The 14,973-nt window shown below is 38.7% G+C and overlaps 1 protein-coding gene across 1 annotated transcript in view; it reads left to right on the top strand.

The window, feature by feature from the left end:
- Positions 1-14,973, top strand: part of LOC120533373 (zinc finger protein 260-like) — an 87,488-nt gene that overhangs the window by 25,878 nt on the left and 46,637 nt on the right. The window contains exons 3-4 of the mRNA XM_039760225.1: positions 3,417-4,421; positions 5,855-5,857. Of these exons, the coding sequence (XP_039616159.1) occupies positions 3,417-4,421; positions 5,855-5,857 (1,008 nt within the window). The remainder of the gene's footprint in view (positions 1-3,416; positions 4,422-5,854; positions 5,858-14,973) is intronic.

Genomic DNA, 14,973 nt, shown 5'->3' with positions numbered 1-14,973 from the left:
GTTGCAAGGCAGCAGCGCTTCCATCATGCCACCCTGTCCCCTTATTAAGAGTGTACATTATTTAAATAAAGTAAACAATTTACCTGTTAAAGTATGTTCATTGCACTTTATTCATTTCATCATAAAAGTGATATCAAGTATACATCCTAGTATTCTAACAGCACACAACTCCAAGAAGGTAGCTCTTGGAAATCTAAATCGACATAGAAGCCAGTCATTGTTATGGGGGACAGTATGATCTGTAAATACCTGCTCTCTTCTTATTCTTCCACTAGCCATGTGCGCCCAACTACGTTGCGGCGTGTTAAAGTTGTCTGTGAAGGGCTCCCTGTTTAAACGCGGCTGCCAGTCGTGAACTGGACCCTTCGTCGCACAGCATTATGATTTTTTATAAGGGAAACAAAATTACAAAAGAAAACCCTTGGATATTGATTTGATAGGAACGGCCTACTCGGAATCACTGTCCGAGTCGTAATTATGTGGTGGTGTAGGAGCATTTCTGCTTCTGTCCGTTCACAGTCTGTCTCATTTTCACGAAGCTATCGTTTCCTCTCACGATCTCTTCTCAACCTTTCTCCAATCTCGTAGGTTGCTTTGTGGCAATCCAAAGAGTAAGGCAATATACACGGAGCAATGGTTATAAAAGGGGGACACATAGGTATCCAGGCTCTTTAAAGCATAAATAGGGATCACTTTACTGACATGTGATCAAGCCACGGTACAACTGTGAGACGCATAGCACTCGCCGGCTACAACGTAACAATAATAATTTCCGGAACGTGCTGTTACGTTGTCATTCATTTTACCCACTGTCTTTCTTTCATTCATATGTTACGTAGGCACGTACCTTTTATCTTCGGCAATCTCATTCTCTAACCAGGCCTCAGGAGCTAACCAGCGTAACACTGTCCACCACCCCTTTCATTATTCCGGCACATTGTTGACATCCGTGAGTAACAACAACGTATTAAAATGGAAGGTGGTCTACGCATGCATGGAATTCACGGACAAACAAAGATCAAGATCTAAATAAAGATCTCTTTAGTTAATTTAAAGCACAACAATTTGTTTAGTTTGAATGTCTGTGTTTTGAGGTGTGACTGGAGTACTACAGTCTTCAGTAGTATAATCCTGGAGGAGATTCTTAATGCAATGGCTATGTTTTAGCTGTCTCTCTACTGTCCTCTAGTGCTTCTTCTAATTAATTCGCGGACAAACAAAGATCGAGATCCAAATGAAGATTATATATAGAGATTGCAATGTCTTCTAATAACGCTAAAGCAGCTCTGGTAGTTGGAATAATTTGGCTTTTTTATGCACCATTATATTGTTACAGAGGGATTACAATCAAGTGAATAAAATTTGTAAGCAATATGCAGTTAATTTTGGTGTATCTGATAAAGCCCACATCATGGTAGTGAATCTGAAAGAGAAAGGGAAACGACACAGAAACAGTGGCACTACTTTAACACTGGGTATCTCCCGTTTGCAAAACCAAGCAGAAACGTGTGTACACATGGTATGAGGTTGTTTAGTTTAACTAAGTTTAGTTTTTATACATCACAAAGTGAGTGGGGAAACGTGTGTACAAACACATTTTTGTGCGTACACACAGTTTCTACATGAGACCCCAGGTGTTTTAGTTAATTAAGCCATTATTTACTAGTAGGTTCACTCATTGGCCTGAACCTTGTGTAGTTGCAGTCTTGAAGATTTTGGTTCCATATCTGCTCTTCTTGATGTTAATTGTTCTTATTCAGTTATAGTTAAAGGAGAAAACTGCACAAAAGGTGAATAATTATGAAAATTATAAAGTCGATTAATCAGGTAAAGTTAACAGAAAAATACATTTATATTCCTTATAAATTTCACAATACTCTGCTTTTTTTGAATCCAGAATAAGAGAAGAAAAAAGACCAGATAAATAATGAGAATACTTACCAGTGGTTTGAAATTAAAACCAAGAGACCATCCATTCTAGGGATTCTGATATCAGATTGACTTATCAGACATTACAGAGGCCACTGTGCCCTAATCAATTCTATCCAGTCTGTCACTTTTCACTGGACAAACTGGTGAGGAAGGAAGGCTCTATTGTAGGCATGGAGCTGGACAGTTTGACATCCGTGCCAAAGCGACAGCCGCTGAGCAGGCTCCTGCCAATCATGTAGAATCCACTGCATCCACTGACAGACTGAGGAGATCGTTCCTCCCCCACACTATGCAACTCTTCAATTCCACCCACCCGTTGGGGGTAAACGTTAACATTATACAAAGTTATGTGGTGCAACCTTGTGGGCCTACCACACACTAGGTGAAGCATGAGAATTCGATGCAATGACAATTGGGAATAGACAAGAGTAAGAAAATTCCAGATATACTAGACCTTGGCAATGTAAACTTTGTCATTGCATATAGATGTTACTTCTCAGGTGAAGCAAGACCTAGAGGTCATGCAGGAAGTTAATGCATACCAGAGTGATATAGTTAGAACTATATTTCTTGATCTAGGGTGATGTGTCTTCTGCAGTTGCCCCACCACAGAGGCCTTGGTAGTACTGTATGTATGGGAATGCAAGACTTTGGCAGGGTGCTTACTGTTTGAATTTGTTCTAGTTGATGAGAAGTTCACTGAAATGAGAGTTCAAGTTGCACAGAGGAGAACTTTATTGTTTGCATGTTTGTGTCAAACAACTATTTGTATGCCATTTACTGACTGTGCAGACCTAATTTCTTTCATCCAGTTTGAGAAAGATAAAGACACATTTAAGAATGTGATTGTGAAGAAAAAGTTGTATGAGGTGAGGCCAAGTTTTGAGTTGTTACTGGATTTCTGTGGCAGTCTTGAATTGCCTATAACAAACTCTGCGATTGGCCCAAGATCCTTTAGATCCAGAGAAGCTTGTAATCAGAGTTCAATGACAACTGTAATTGTGACATCTGCTCTGATATCACATGTTCTGGACATTTGGTTAAAGAGAGATGCTGAGTTGTCAACTGATCCCCACTTAATGTTGACCTTGCTCAGGCAGATGACCCCAACAGGTAGTGAAAGCCTCTGTTCAGAAAAAAAGATGAGCTTCTCCAGCATGTGTCTGGGTTGTAGAGTCCAACCAGATCACATACAAGAACTCTACTGAAGGCTATTACAGGTAGCTTGTAAATTGGGTCTATCACACACAGTCCATGTAGTTTGCTGTTTCAAATTCTTGGCTTCAGTGATTGTCCTCATATAGTAAGTAGTTGTGAAAGATAAGGGAAAATTAACAAGTTGAATGTCTTTCTATTTTTGTCTTTACTTATGCTTTTAAAAGCTTGTTCCTAACTTCAGCCAAAATGTATTTTGTAACTCAATGTGAGAAATGGCACAGCGGATTGAAAAATAAGCTTTTAATTTTCATTTTAAATTTATACAGGAAACAAGCCTCACTACTGTTTGGAATGTGGCAAACGATTTTGTACTTCAAGGAATCCTCGGAGTCGCACAAGAATTCAAACAGGAAAGAAGCAGCAGTGCTGTTTGTCATGTGGCAAACAATTTTTTAACAGAAGTACTCTTCAGGAAAATGCTAAAATTCATACTGATGATAGGCCATATTGCTGTTTGGAATGTGGCAAACAGTTCCACGACAAGAGTAATCTTCGGAAACACACTAAAATACACACTGGAGAGAAGCCATATTGCTGCTCTGAATGTGGGAAACACTTTTCATTGAAGAGCACCTTACAGAGACACACTAAAATTCATACTGGAGGGGAGATGTATTGCTGCTCGGAATGTGGAAAACAATTCTCTCAAGTCACCAGTCTTCAGACCCACACAAGAATTCATACTGGAGAGAAGCTGTATTATTGTTCTGAATGTGGCAAACAGTTTTTAAAAAGGAGCCATCTTCAGAACCACAAAAGAATTCACACTGGAGAGAAGCCATACTGCTGCTCTGAATGTGGGAAATGTTTTTCTCAAAGTAGTCATCTTCAGGTTCACAAAAAAATTCATACAGGAGAGAAGCCATATTGCTGTTCCGAATGTGGTAAACAGTTTTTGCATATGAGCAGTCTTAAAAGACACATTCCAGTTCACACAGGAGAGAAGCCGTATTGCTGTTCTGAATGTGGCAAGCATTTTTCTCAAAGTAGCAGTCTTTGGAGTCACAAAAAAATTCATACGGGAGAGAAGCCATATTGCTGTTCTGATTGTGGCAAACAGTTTACAGACAGGAGTGGTTTTCAGAGCCACAAAAGAGTTCATACAGGAGAGAAGCCATATTACTGTTCTGAATGTGGTAAGCAGTTTTCTCAGTGGAGCAGTCTTCAGAGCCACAAAAGAATTCATACTGGAGAGAAGCCGTATTGCTGTTCCGAGTGTGGCAAACGGTTTTCACACAAGTGTAATCTTCAGAGCCACAAAAGAATTCACAGTGATCCCACCACATTGAAACAGAAAAGACCACACAAGCATTCCGTGAGCAAGAAAATGAAAGGACTAGACACAATCCAGTTGTCAATTAAAGACAAAGAGATAAAGTAGTGCTACTTCTACACAACTGATCTTGAGTTCTAAACTGAAAGACATGCCAGGGGGACTCGCTCAAAACCTCAGTGAAGAAATATAAGCTAATTTTCCATATTAGATAACTAAGAAAACAAATAAGACAAAAGAAGTAATCCAAAACATCAGCAAAATAAGGAATAATACTGAAGAAAGATGAGCAGCATTTTCCCAATACAAACCCTCCAACAGCCAAATTAAGTTTAAATTAAAAAAAAAAAAAAAAAAAGATTTTCTGAATTTGTTTTCAAAGGCTAAAATACAGACTATTAAAACCTCAAAAGTATCACCCAGAAGTGTAATGTCTTCAAAACCAACCAGATCTCAATGAAATTCAAACAATATGTAGAGGAGTTACAGTGGAGTTACAGGAATGAATGGTGGTACAGCAGATTAAAAGTGACAATGGAAGTTTAAGTTCAAAAGAAACTGATACATCAAAAGAAGTCTACCCTCATAGTCCATAAAGAAGAGCGACCAGAATTTGAAAAATCAATTAGAAAAACAACAAGAGTCAATTAAATCCAAAAGTGAACAAACCAACTAAAGAGAACAACACAACAAAATTAATATGACTCCATCATTAGAGATGAAGGACGTGAAAGAAAAGTTCCTGGACTTGATCAAAAGACAATGATTCAGAAATGTATAGAAGAGAAAAGTGATCAGAAATAACATGAAGCAATACCAGACTCTAGGTGAATAAAGCCATAACTTAGAGCAAAGCTAAATCATCAACTTAACAACAGTAGACAGGATTCAGTTTTGTCTAGCAAATCCACACACCTCTAAAATATGAGGATAGAAAAAAATCAAAGTTAGGCAACATCATGGATGAAAGTGGAATGCAGGATGGTGATGTTGCGTAGAGTGGAATTAATCAAAGTATAATCGTACAGTATAAAGCAGCAAGATCACAAGAGTCTAGTAGAAGTACATCAGACACATCCAAGAATTGTATATTAACACATGATCTTTGCAATGACAAACTGCAATTCAGGCAGAATCACAAAGTTTAAGAGGATATTGTTAGGTTTCTGAACTCTTTTGGAACCCTGTCAACGGGAAGTAATGCTGAAGTGTGTCCCGAAGTGTGATTGCCACATCTGTGGAAGGTAGTGGTCACACTATATTCACCTGTCATCGATGGGTGATGCAAGGAACATTATAAATGTTGGGAACAGTATTACTTGGCCACAAACCTGGCCACGACCCTGCCTGACTGCTGTGTTTGTGTATAGGAGAATGGTAGATCCTGGTACAATAAATGACTGTGCTGTTCTTGTTTCAAGCAGAATGAAGCTAGTTTTGCTAAAGTACTGAAACTCAGCCTCATGGTTTGGGGTGCAAGACACTTTTCATGTGTCACAATATAAAGCAGAAACCCTAAGAAAGGATGTAGAACAGACTAGATAGATACTTTATTAATCCCAAGGGGAAATTCATGTACTCCAGCAGCAGCATACTGATTAAAAACAATATTAAATTAAAGAGTGATAAAAATGCAGGTATAACAGACAATAACTTTGTATAATGTTAGCGTTTACCAAACCCCCCATAGGGTGGGACTGAAGAGTCGCATAGTGTGGGGGAGTAACAATCTCCTCAGTCTGTCAGTGGAGCAGGACGGTGACAGCAGTCTCTCGCTGAAGCTGCTCCTCTGTCTGGAGATGATACTGTTTAGTGGATGCAGTGGATTCTCCATGATTGACAGGAGCCTGCTTAGTGCCCGTCGCTTTGCCACGGATATCAAACTGGCCAGCTCCATGCTTACAATAGAGCCTGCCTTCCTCACCAATTTGTCCAGGTGTGAGGCATCCCTCTTCTTTATGCTGCCACCCCAGCACACCACCACATAGAAGAGGGCGCTTGCCACAACTGTCTGATAGAACATCAGTATCTTATTGCAAATGTTGAAGGACGCCAGCCTTCTAAGAAGTTCTAGTCGGCTCTGACCTTTCTTGCACAGAGCATCAGTATTGGCAGTCCAGTCCAATTTATCATCCAGCTGCACTCCCAGGTATTTATAGTTCTGCACCCTCTGCACTCAGTCACCTCTGATGATCACGGGGTCCATGTGGGGCCTGGTCCTCCTAAAATCCACCACCAGCTCCTTAGTTTTGCTGGTGTTCAGTTGTAGGTGGTTTGAGTCGCACCATTTAACAAAGTCCTTGATTAGGTTCCTATACTACTCCTGCCCACTCCTGATGCAGCCCACGATAGCAGTGGGCTATTCAAAGACAATCCAAAAATGATGCACAGGATGTTAAGTGGGGCACCCTGGAAGTAACTGCTACTAGGAGAAAAAAAAAAAAAAACTCCCTGAAATTTTATGGAGAAAAATATAAAGATGCCCAAAAACTTAATAAATAAACAACAAAGCAAAACCCAGACAAACTGAAAGAAATCGCACGGCATGAGGTACTGCTGAAGAAACAGAAAACAAACACAGAAATGCTGCTAACAGGAAAACATCTGGTTGCTCATGCTGTAGTCAACTTCTGCCTTAAATATTTAACATCCTTGTACCAGGATATGGCAGAGTGTAAATGGCAGAGTATGTTGGGGTTTAGAAATACCTAGATCTATTACAAATAACATTTTTTTGAACAGAAGGGAAATAAAAGAAGATCATACAGAAGAAAATACCACCTATTAAGTAATCCTCAAGTACTGCAAGAAAGGCAGAAGCCTGGACTATTGATATTAAATAAAAAAAAAATAAACAAAAGTGATTGCATGCTGCACAGCTGAATCCTCAAGTGCTTGGAAGTATATAAGACCACCCTTTTCTGATAAATTTCACCACTACTGCAGTGTACTTTCAGATAGCTCTATAGTGTCACCATGACAGAGGCCACATCAAAATCTCAAATCTAAACAACATAATAGGAACATTTCTGGGAGCCTCTTTATCATCACTCTTATGTATAGTGTTAAACCCAATAAGCACTTCCCTTAAGTAATCTTGGTCATGGCTTCACTCTCCTGTTATTTGTGGATGACCTAAACTTGTTGAAAGAGTTTTTGAATGACGTATATTTTACATTTGGTCTTTGTGCAACAGCAACTTTCATTAATAAAAGAAAAAATGTACATCCACTGCACATATTGATCTTGATCAAAATTGTATTAGAGAATTGGACCCAGAAGAAGCTTATAAATACTTGGTCATTTAATGAAGGAACTGTTCTAAACAATAAGGCAGACTATTGGCCGAAAATGCCTTTGTACAACATAGGAACCTCCTGAGGATTTTCTAGCATTACACAAAAAAATTAATGCTATAATCCAAATAGCAACCCCTGTTTTGATATAGTGTTTTGTGGCCAATCTTTGATTCCAAAGTTAATGCTACAAACTGGACTCTAAAACAAAACCACTGCATGTACATTAGCTAATATACAAGTGCATTCCAGGACCTTGCATCCTGAGATCTGAGGGAGGTATGGGTCTGACTGAAATCTAATACATATGTGGACAGTGATCATGGGACTTCAGGCTTATATGATATGCTCTAAAGACCAACACATACAAGAAGTATTCAACCATAAAACACACAAAAACAAAACCACCTCAATGTATAAAATTAGAGCAGTTATTCAGCAAAAGTAAAGGCTTGACACAAACCTCCCCACCTTAAATGTAGAGTCAGTACAACTCACTAGGCTTTAGAAGTGGGATTTTAAAACACTGGACTAACTGAAAAGAAAACTGGCAAGACCATCAAGACTGTTGTACTTTTTTGTTTTAGCTAGGGATTGTTTTTAGCTCATGTAAAGTATAATCTGGTATTTTTATTTATTGTATATTATATTACATATTTTCTTCTTGAAAATGTTTGGTCCTATTGTGGGTTATGTTTTTAATAATGTATTGTTTATGAATTATTTATTTAGTATTGGGTTTATTTTTGTGTTTCTGTATTCATGTTTACTTATGTTCCCTGTCCCCTTTAAAAATAAGAGTATCAGGAGGTGGGACCACCATCATGTTCAGGTGGTGGACACCCCTCTGATAAATGATATGAGACAGAGATCCATGTCCTCCTGAACGGAATTGTGAGTAGTCAAGATTAGGTCATTAGTAAGCATTGTCTGTTTTTATGATTTAAGCATTTGATTATGGACTTGATTGTGTGTCTGTGTGTGCCATGTATAATGCACAATATTTTTTGCTTATTTTATTGTGTGTTTTTATTGTTTAATAAATATTTGAAAGAAAAAGGAACAGAGTATAATTTTTGTCATTAAGAGTAGGAATTTACAGTTGTCCTCTGCTTTTGAAAAAACTTTTTTGAACTTTTTTGTTTTGTTTTAAACCTTAACACTAGAATTAGCAAAGCCTAAATCTGGCCCACTAAATCCCTTTGCACCTCTCCATCAGCGTCTTTTGTCTTGTAAATGTGCCGATCAAAACAAGCAGCAAGCAGCCTTCTATGCCATCCCCCACCGCCGCAGAATGGGCACAAAGTTCTCCCAGTTCCAGTCTTGATTATCTGGGAGTAAAGTGTTGGAGTTTTAGAATGGAAATAATAGATCGTTATTTGGAATGCATGCATTTCATGTGTAATCTGTTTCTACAATAATCTGTGTAAACACATCATTAAAACAGAAATGTTTTTCATATTTTAGTAATAAATGACAAAACATAGACATAAACTATAAAATGTGTAAAGCTTGAAGTCCAAAGATCAAATAAACACTTTCACATAAGGTGCAAGGATGACTCAACAGTTTCCATGGCGCAGCGGTAAGAATTGCTGACTTGTAATCAACAGTCCCCGGTTTGATCCTGACTGCCTCGTATATTTACCATTTTGATTAGTGAGCTGCTCTTATTGTTAATATTATACAATAAAAACATACATTTGATTTGCATCTGTAGCAGCCACTGTAAATTTATAGTACTTGTAAAAGTTAGCGTTTTTTTTTTGGTTTTTTTTCCACTTTTATTCTCTCAATCATGATCATACTACTTATATTATGATTCTTCCTGGTCAGTTAACCATCTGCACAGGCCCAGGCAGCCTGCTTTCTTCTAGTCATCTTCTGGTATTCTTTTGTCAGGATGCAACATGGTAGGAAGAAGGCATGCCTTTGCAAACTTCTCTCTTTATTGACCCCAGTTTAGTTCTTAACAAATAAACATTTTCCTGGACCATTCACTAATGGAATAGCTCAGGTATAGCTCAACCTTAGGGTTCTTTGTTTATGCAGTTCATGGTTTTCCTGTGGTGGATGGCTTATAGGTTCATGTAAGTCCAAACACTGTGATCTAGAGAAGTGTCTAGCTGCAGTCAGGACAGTTTTCGGCCTCGGACAGATCAGAGCACTTTAGACACTAAGAGGTCCATAAATTGACACCCCCTTCTAGAGCCATTCCCCTGTTTCTCTGGTGAACTGACACCTATATTACACGCCCCACATAGATAGATAGATACTTTATTAATCCCAAGGGGAAATTCACATACTCCAGCAGCAGCATACTGATAAAGAACAATATTAAATTAAAGAGTGATAACAATTAAGGTATAATAGACAGACAATTATTTTATAAAATATTAATATTTAAGGGGTGGAATTGAAGAGCCGCATAGTGTGGGGGAGGAACGATCTCCTCAGTCTGTCAGTGGAGCAGGACGGTGACAGCAGTCTGTCGCTGAAGCTGCTCCTCTGTCTGGAGATGATCCTGTTCAGTGGATGTTTTCCAAAGCCTCGGCACACTCCCTGTTCCAGACTCAAGTTGCAGATGCACAGTAGAGGACTCCCCAGCTCCAACGCACAGGCCTTTATGACAATTTCAATTCCCTTTAGTTACTCAAACGTGTATTCAGCATTTATTAAACTTCTAAACTATCAAGGCTTTTCAGTTCTGCATCTGAAGCAGTTGGTTTGGTGTAATATATTAGAAACAAATTGAACAAAACATCTTAACATTTTGTATTTTATAGTTTACGTTTTATATCTGCGTTTGTCATGTCTCATTCACGAGATTGCACTTCTTAATACGTTAGTTATATGCTACACTCAATGGAGTAGTGGCTCTGTGGCTAAGGATCTACACTGGTTATCAGAAGGCTGACCTGATATAAAAATGTGAAATGCTAAGGAAGAAAACGAAGAAGATTAAATTATATGCTGCACTCAGCTACGATTAACATTACATATTCTCTGAATCAAATAAATCATATTATTTGTGTATACAGTCAAAATATGCAATACTACTCGCCGGACATTTAAGAGTAGTGTCTTTGTGGTCCTCTCTGTATTATATCATTCGTACTATATTATTACTGGTGTACAAAATTTTTATATTTATATTGACGATGCATTAATTGGGGCATAGTTTATGCTCCAGAGGAATGACACACTCACCCTCAGAAGCACGAAGATGTATAAAGTAGTCGTTTGAATCACCCAACTAAGACCTTCTCTGTTAGCTGAGCGGCTTTGCGTACCCATTGGGGATGACTCACAATCTCGCAGCAGGTACGAAGACACATTTAGTACATTAGCACGACAGTTTATCCTGGTGAAGCTTTTTTTATTTAGAATATTTTCTTTGCATACACGTTTAATTTGCCACCATAACTATAATAGTACGTTTAGCACAAAAGTGTACCGCAAACATGAGGGTGGGGGCATGGAAAGTGGGTGGAGTCAAAAGAGACACAGCTGACAGGGGCGTCCTCTTACGGGCCTCAGAATGTCTCTGGTCGCTGAATCTGTCCGAGGCCTAAAACTGTCCTGACTGCAGTTGGACTCTATTGGTCATCTATTCCAAACTGGTTTGACACATGTTCCACCTCCACAGCCATAAGGGTTAGGGGTTTGGACTTGTTTAGTTAAACATCAAAGCCCCACCATTTCTTATCAATAAAGTAAAACATGCTTCCTGAAATAATACTGCACTTGCTTTGTTTAGCTTACAATTAAAGATATAAAAACAAAATCTAACTTTTATACATCACATCACCACAATTTGAAATTCTGAAACTATTATGAAGCTCTAAATGGTAATACACTTCCAAAAATAATGAGGGTAATACTGAAAATAAAGGCAATTTGAACATTACACAGTAAATTCAATGGTTAGAAGATGATGCAATACAAAACATTCACAATGGCTTATGGGTAGTTTGAACACACACAGCACAGTGATGTGCCATTAGTCTAGTGAAGCCCTCTTCCCAAAGAAATCTCACTTCAGCCCATTGTTCATCAATGTTGTAATGCCACAGACGAGAATCCATGTTTATTTGGCCTTGGCTTCAACTAGACTAATGGCAGAGTGCTGTGCTCTACATGTTTGAATTACCCAAAACCCACTGTACAGTATAATGTTTATATGGTGTGACCCCATCAAAACTATGGATCTGACATCTCATAAGGTATTAATAGGAAGACCGATGCAACAACTGGTGTCTTCCCCTTCCCTGTGAGATTCCCAAGCACTTTCAGCAAAAACAGAGTAAATGTTACAATACTGTTCAATAATGAGAAAAACTCTTGATGTTTTTCTACCTGCAGGTAAAAGCTGATTTCCCAAGCCCATCAGAGGCAACAAAGCATGCATTTTTTTGAAAAGAAAGAATAGCCTGGCCCCAAGGTGGAATGTAAAACTTAAAAGGACACTAAATTGGGTTCACACCTCTGTTGCCTGAATGTTTCACATCCAAAATAGCAAAAAAAAGAAAAACTGAATCTCCATTTGCTGCAACAGAATGAGGTAGTAATAACGACTTTTCTTAAATGGTGTTCTCAATTTTCGGCAGCCATCAAATTTAACTTAACTGGAGAGATTTTATATGGAAGAAAAATACCTCCATCCAGAATCCAGACACTTCTCACAGGCTATAGGAGGCGTCTAGAGGCAGTTATATTTGCAAAAGGAGGCTCAACTAAGTATTGATGTAATATCTCTGTTGGGGTGGCCAAATTTATGCACCTAATTTTGTTATGATGCATATTCTCTGTCAATCAAATAAACTTAATGTCACCGCTGAAATACTACTGTTTCCATAAGGCATGTCATATGTTAAAAGGAAGTTGCTACTTTGAAAGCTCAGCCAATGATAAATAAAAATCCAAAGAATTAAGAGGGGTTCCCAAACTTTTTCATATGACTGTGCTGTATAAGAAATTCCTATGTAATATGATGTTTTGCAAAATTGTGTTACTCTTATCTAGATATTTTGGTACCCTTCTATCTTTGCAAAACATTGGCTGTAAATTTGGCTCAGCTATCCTCTTTGTATTGAGTGATGCAAGTTGTGAATTTTATAGCAGTGCTATGCAGATTATCCTAGTCTTAATTATCTTAAACTCTTACGCAATCTTTAGTCTTGTCATAGTGAACTGAGGTGTTCATGTGCAGACTCCATCAGATCTGATGTAATAAAGGATGTCCACTGGAACCCTTAGAGTGGTGGTATCAGCTGCTACTTAAAAGAATTTCCCCAACAATAAATAAATAATAAACAACCAAGAGATTTTCAATAACACATTACAGTAATCCCTCCTCGATCGTGGGGGTTGCTTTCCATAACCCCCCGCGATAGGTGATAATCCGCGAAGTGGAAACCATATGTTTGTATGGTTATTTTTATATATTTTAAGCCTTTAGAAACTCTCCCACACTGTTTATAAATATTCTCCGTACAGTTTTACAGTAAACCCTCGTTTATCACGGTTAATCCGCTCCAGACAGATAAATGAATTTCCACGAAGTAGGATTCTTTATTTTTAAATCTAATATTTAAACAGTTAGAGCATAGAAAACCTGTTTACGACCTTCTAAATATGTTTTTTAACATTATTAGAGCCCTCTAGACATGAAATAACACCCTTTAGTCAAAGGTTTAAACTGTGCTCCATGACAAGACAGAGATGACAGTTCTTTCTCACAATTAAAAGAATGCAAGCATATCTTCTCTTCAAAAGAGTGCGTCAGGAGCAGAGAATGTCAGAGAGAGAGAGAGAGAAAAGTAAACAATCAAAAATCAATACGGCTGTTGGGCTTTTAAGTATGCGTAGCACCGCGATAAAGCGGCCGCAATGAAGGGATCAATGTGAAGGCAGTCTTTCAGCATTTTTTAGAGGAGCGTCCGTATCTTCTAAGCAAACAGCCTCTCTGCTCACACCCCCTCCGTCAGGAGCAGAAAATGTCAGAAAGAGTGAGAGAGACAGAGAAAAGCAAACAATCAAAAATCAATATAGGCTGTTGGAGCTTTGAAGTGTGCGAAGCACATCGTATATCATTGAGGAGTTTTATTTAATACATAATACCTGCTCTGATTGGGTAGCGCCAATAGCGTCCCTTGTATGAAATCAACTGGGCAAACAGACTGAGGAAGCATGTACCATAAATTAAATGACCCATTGTCCGCAGAAATCCGTGAACCAGCGAAAAATCCGTGATATATATTTAGATATGCTTACATTTAAAATCCGCAATGGAGTAAAGCCATGAAAGTCGAAGCGCGATACAGCGAGGGATCACTGTATATATTACTGACAGACAACAAGCATGCAATCTCAAAGTAGTGGAAATTAAATAAAGTCCATGTTATTAATTCCAAAGAAACAGAAATTCCACTGGACCACCAGAGGGTGTACAGCTCCCCAAACTGAGACACAGTGCCCAGTCTTGCCAAACAGCACACCTTTATTTAAGAGGGAAAACACTTTTCTGGTGCTCCCCACTACACAGCACAACACAAAGAACCAAATGTACAAATAAGCACGGTCCTTTCTTTTTCCTTGTCTCTTCCTCTCTGTCCATCTTCATTCCTCCTCTGACAAGCTTTGTCCTCCACCTCCTGATTCTGGCTCCTCAACTGGAGTGAGGTGACTCCTTTTATAATGCACCCAGAAGTGCTTCAGGTGTTCCTTCTTCCAGCAGCACTTCCGGGTGTGGTGGAAGTGGTGCCACAAGGGCTTAGCCGTACCTACAGAACCCCCTGGTGGTACCCATAAAACCCAACAGGGCTGCTCCATGGGGATCCATGATGCTGTAGTAACCCAGATAGGCTGCCCTCTAGCATCTTAGGGGACATAATATCTCAACCATGCTTCCTCCCTCAGTCCTTCCTCCCCATTGGAATCCCGGCTGGGTAATGATCCTGGCCAATCATCACATTAGTCACAATATGTAACAAAAATCTAAGGTAGAAAACATAGTTTACACAGAAGCCTGACCAACATGTTTCAGACACTGTAATTCTTTTTTATGAGTGCAGAAGGCTTTCCAATCCTGTTGGGAATACTCCTGTATGTACCCACAATAAATACAGTAGACAACTATTATTAAAAAATGTATTTTTTAATATGATAAAAGAAGCACTCATGAGGGTTAGCAATTATTAATGACAAACGTGACCAGCCATGGTAGGGACAAACACGCTGAAAGACAGATGA

Source organism: Polypterus senegalus, chromosome 8 (genome assembly GCF_016835505.1).
Source record: "Polypterus senegalus isolate Bchr_013 chromosome 8, ASM1683550v1, whole genome shotgun sequence".
Lineage (NCBI taxonomy): Eukaryota > Metazoa > Chordata > Cladistia > Polypteriformes > Polypteridae > Polypterus > Polypterus senegalus.
This window is presented reverse-complemented; position numbering and strand designations above follow the sequence as displayed.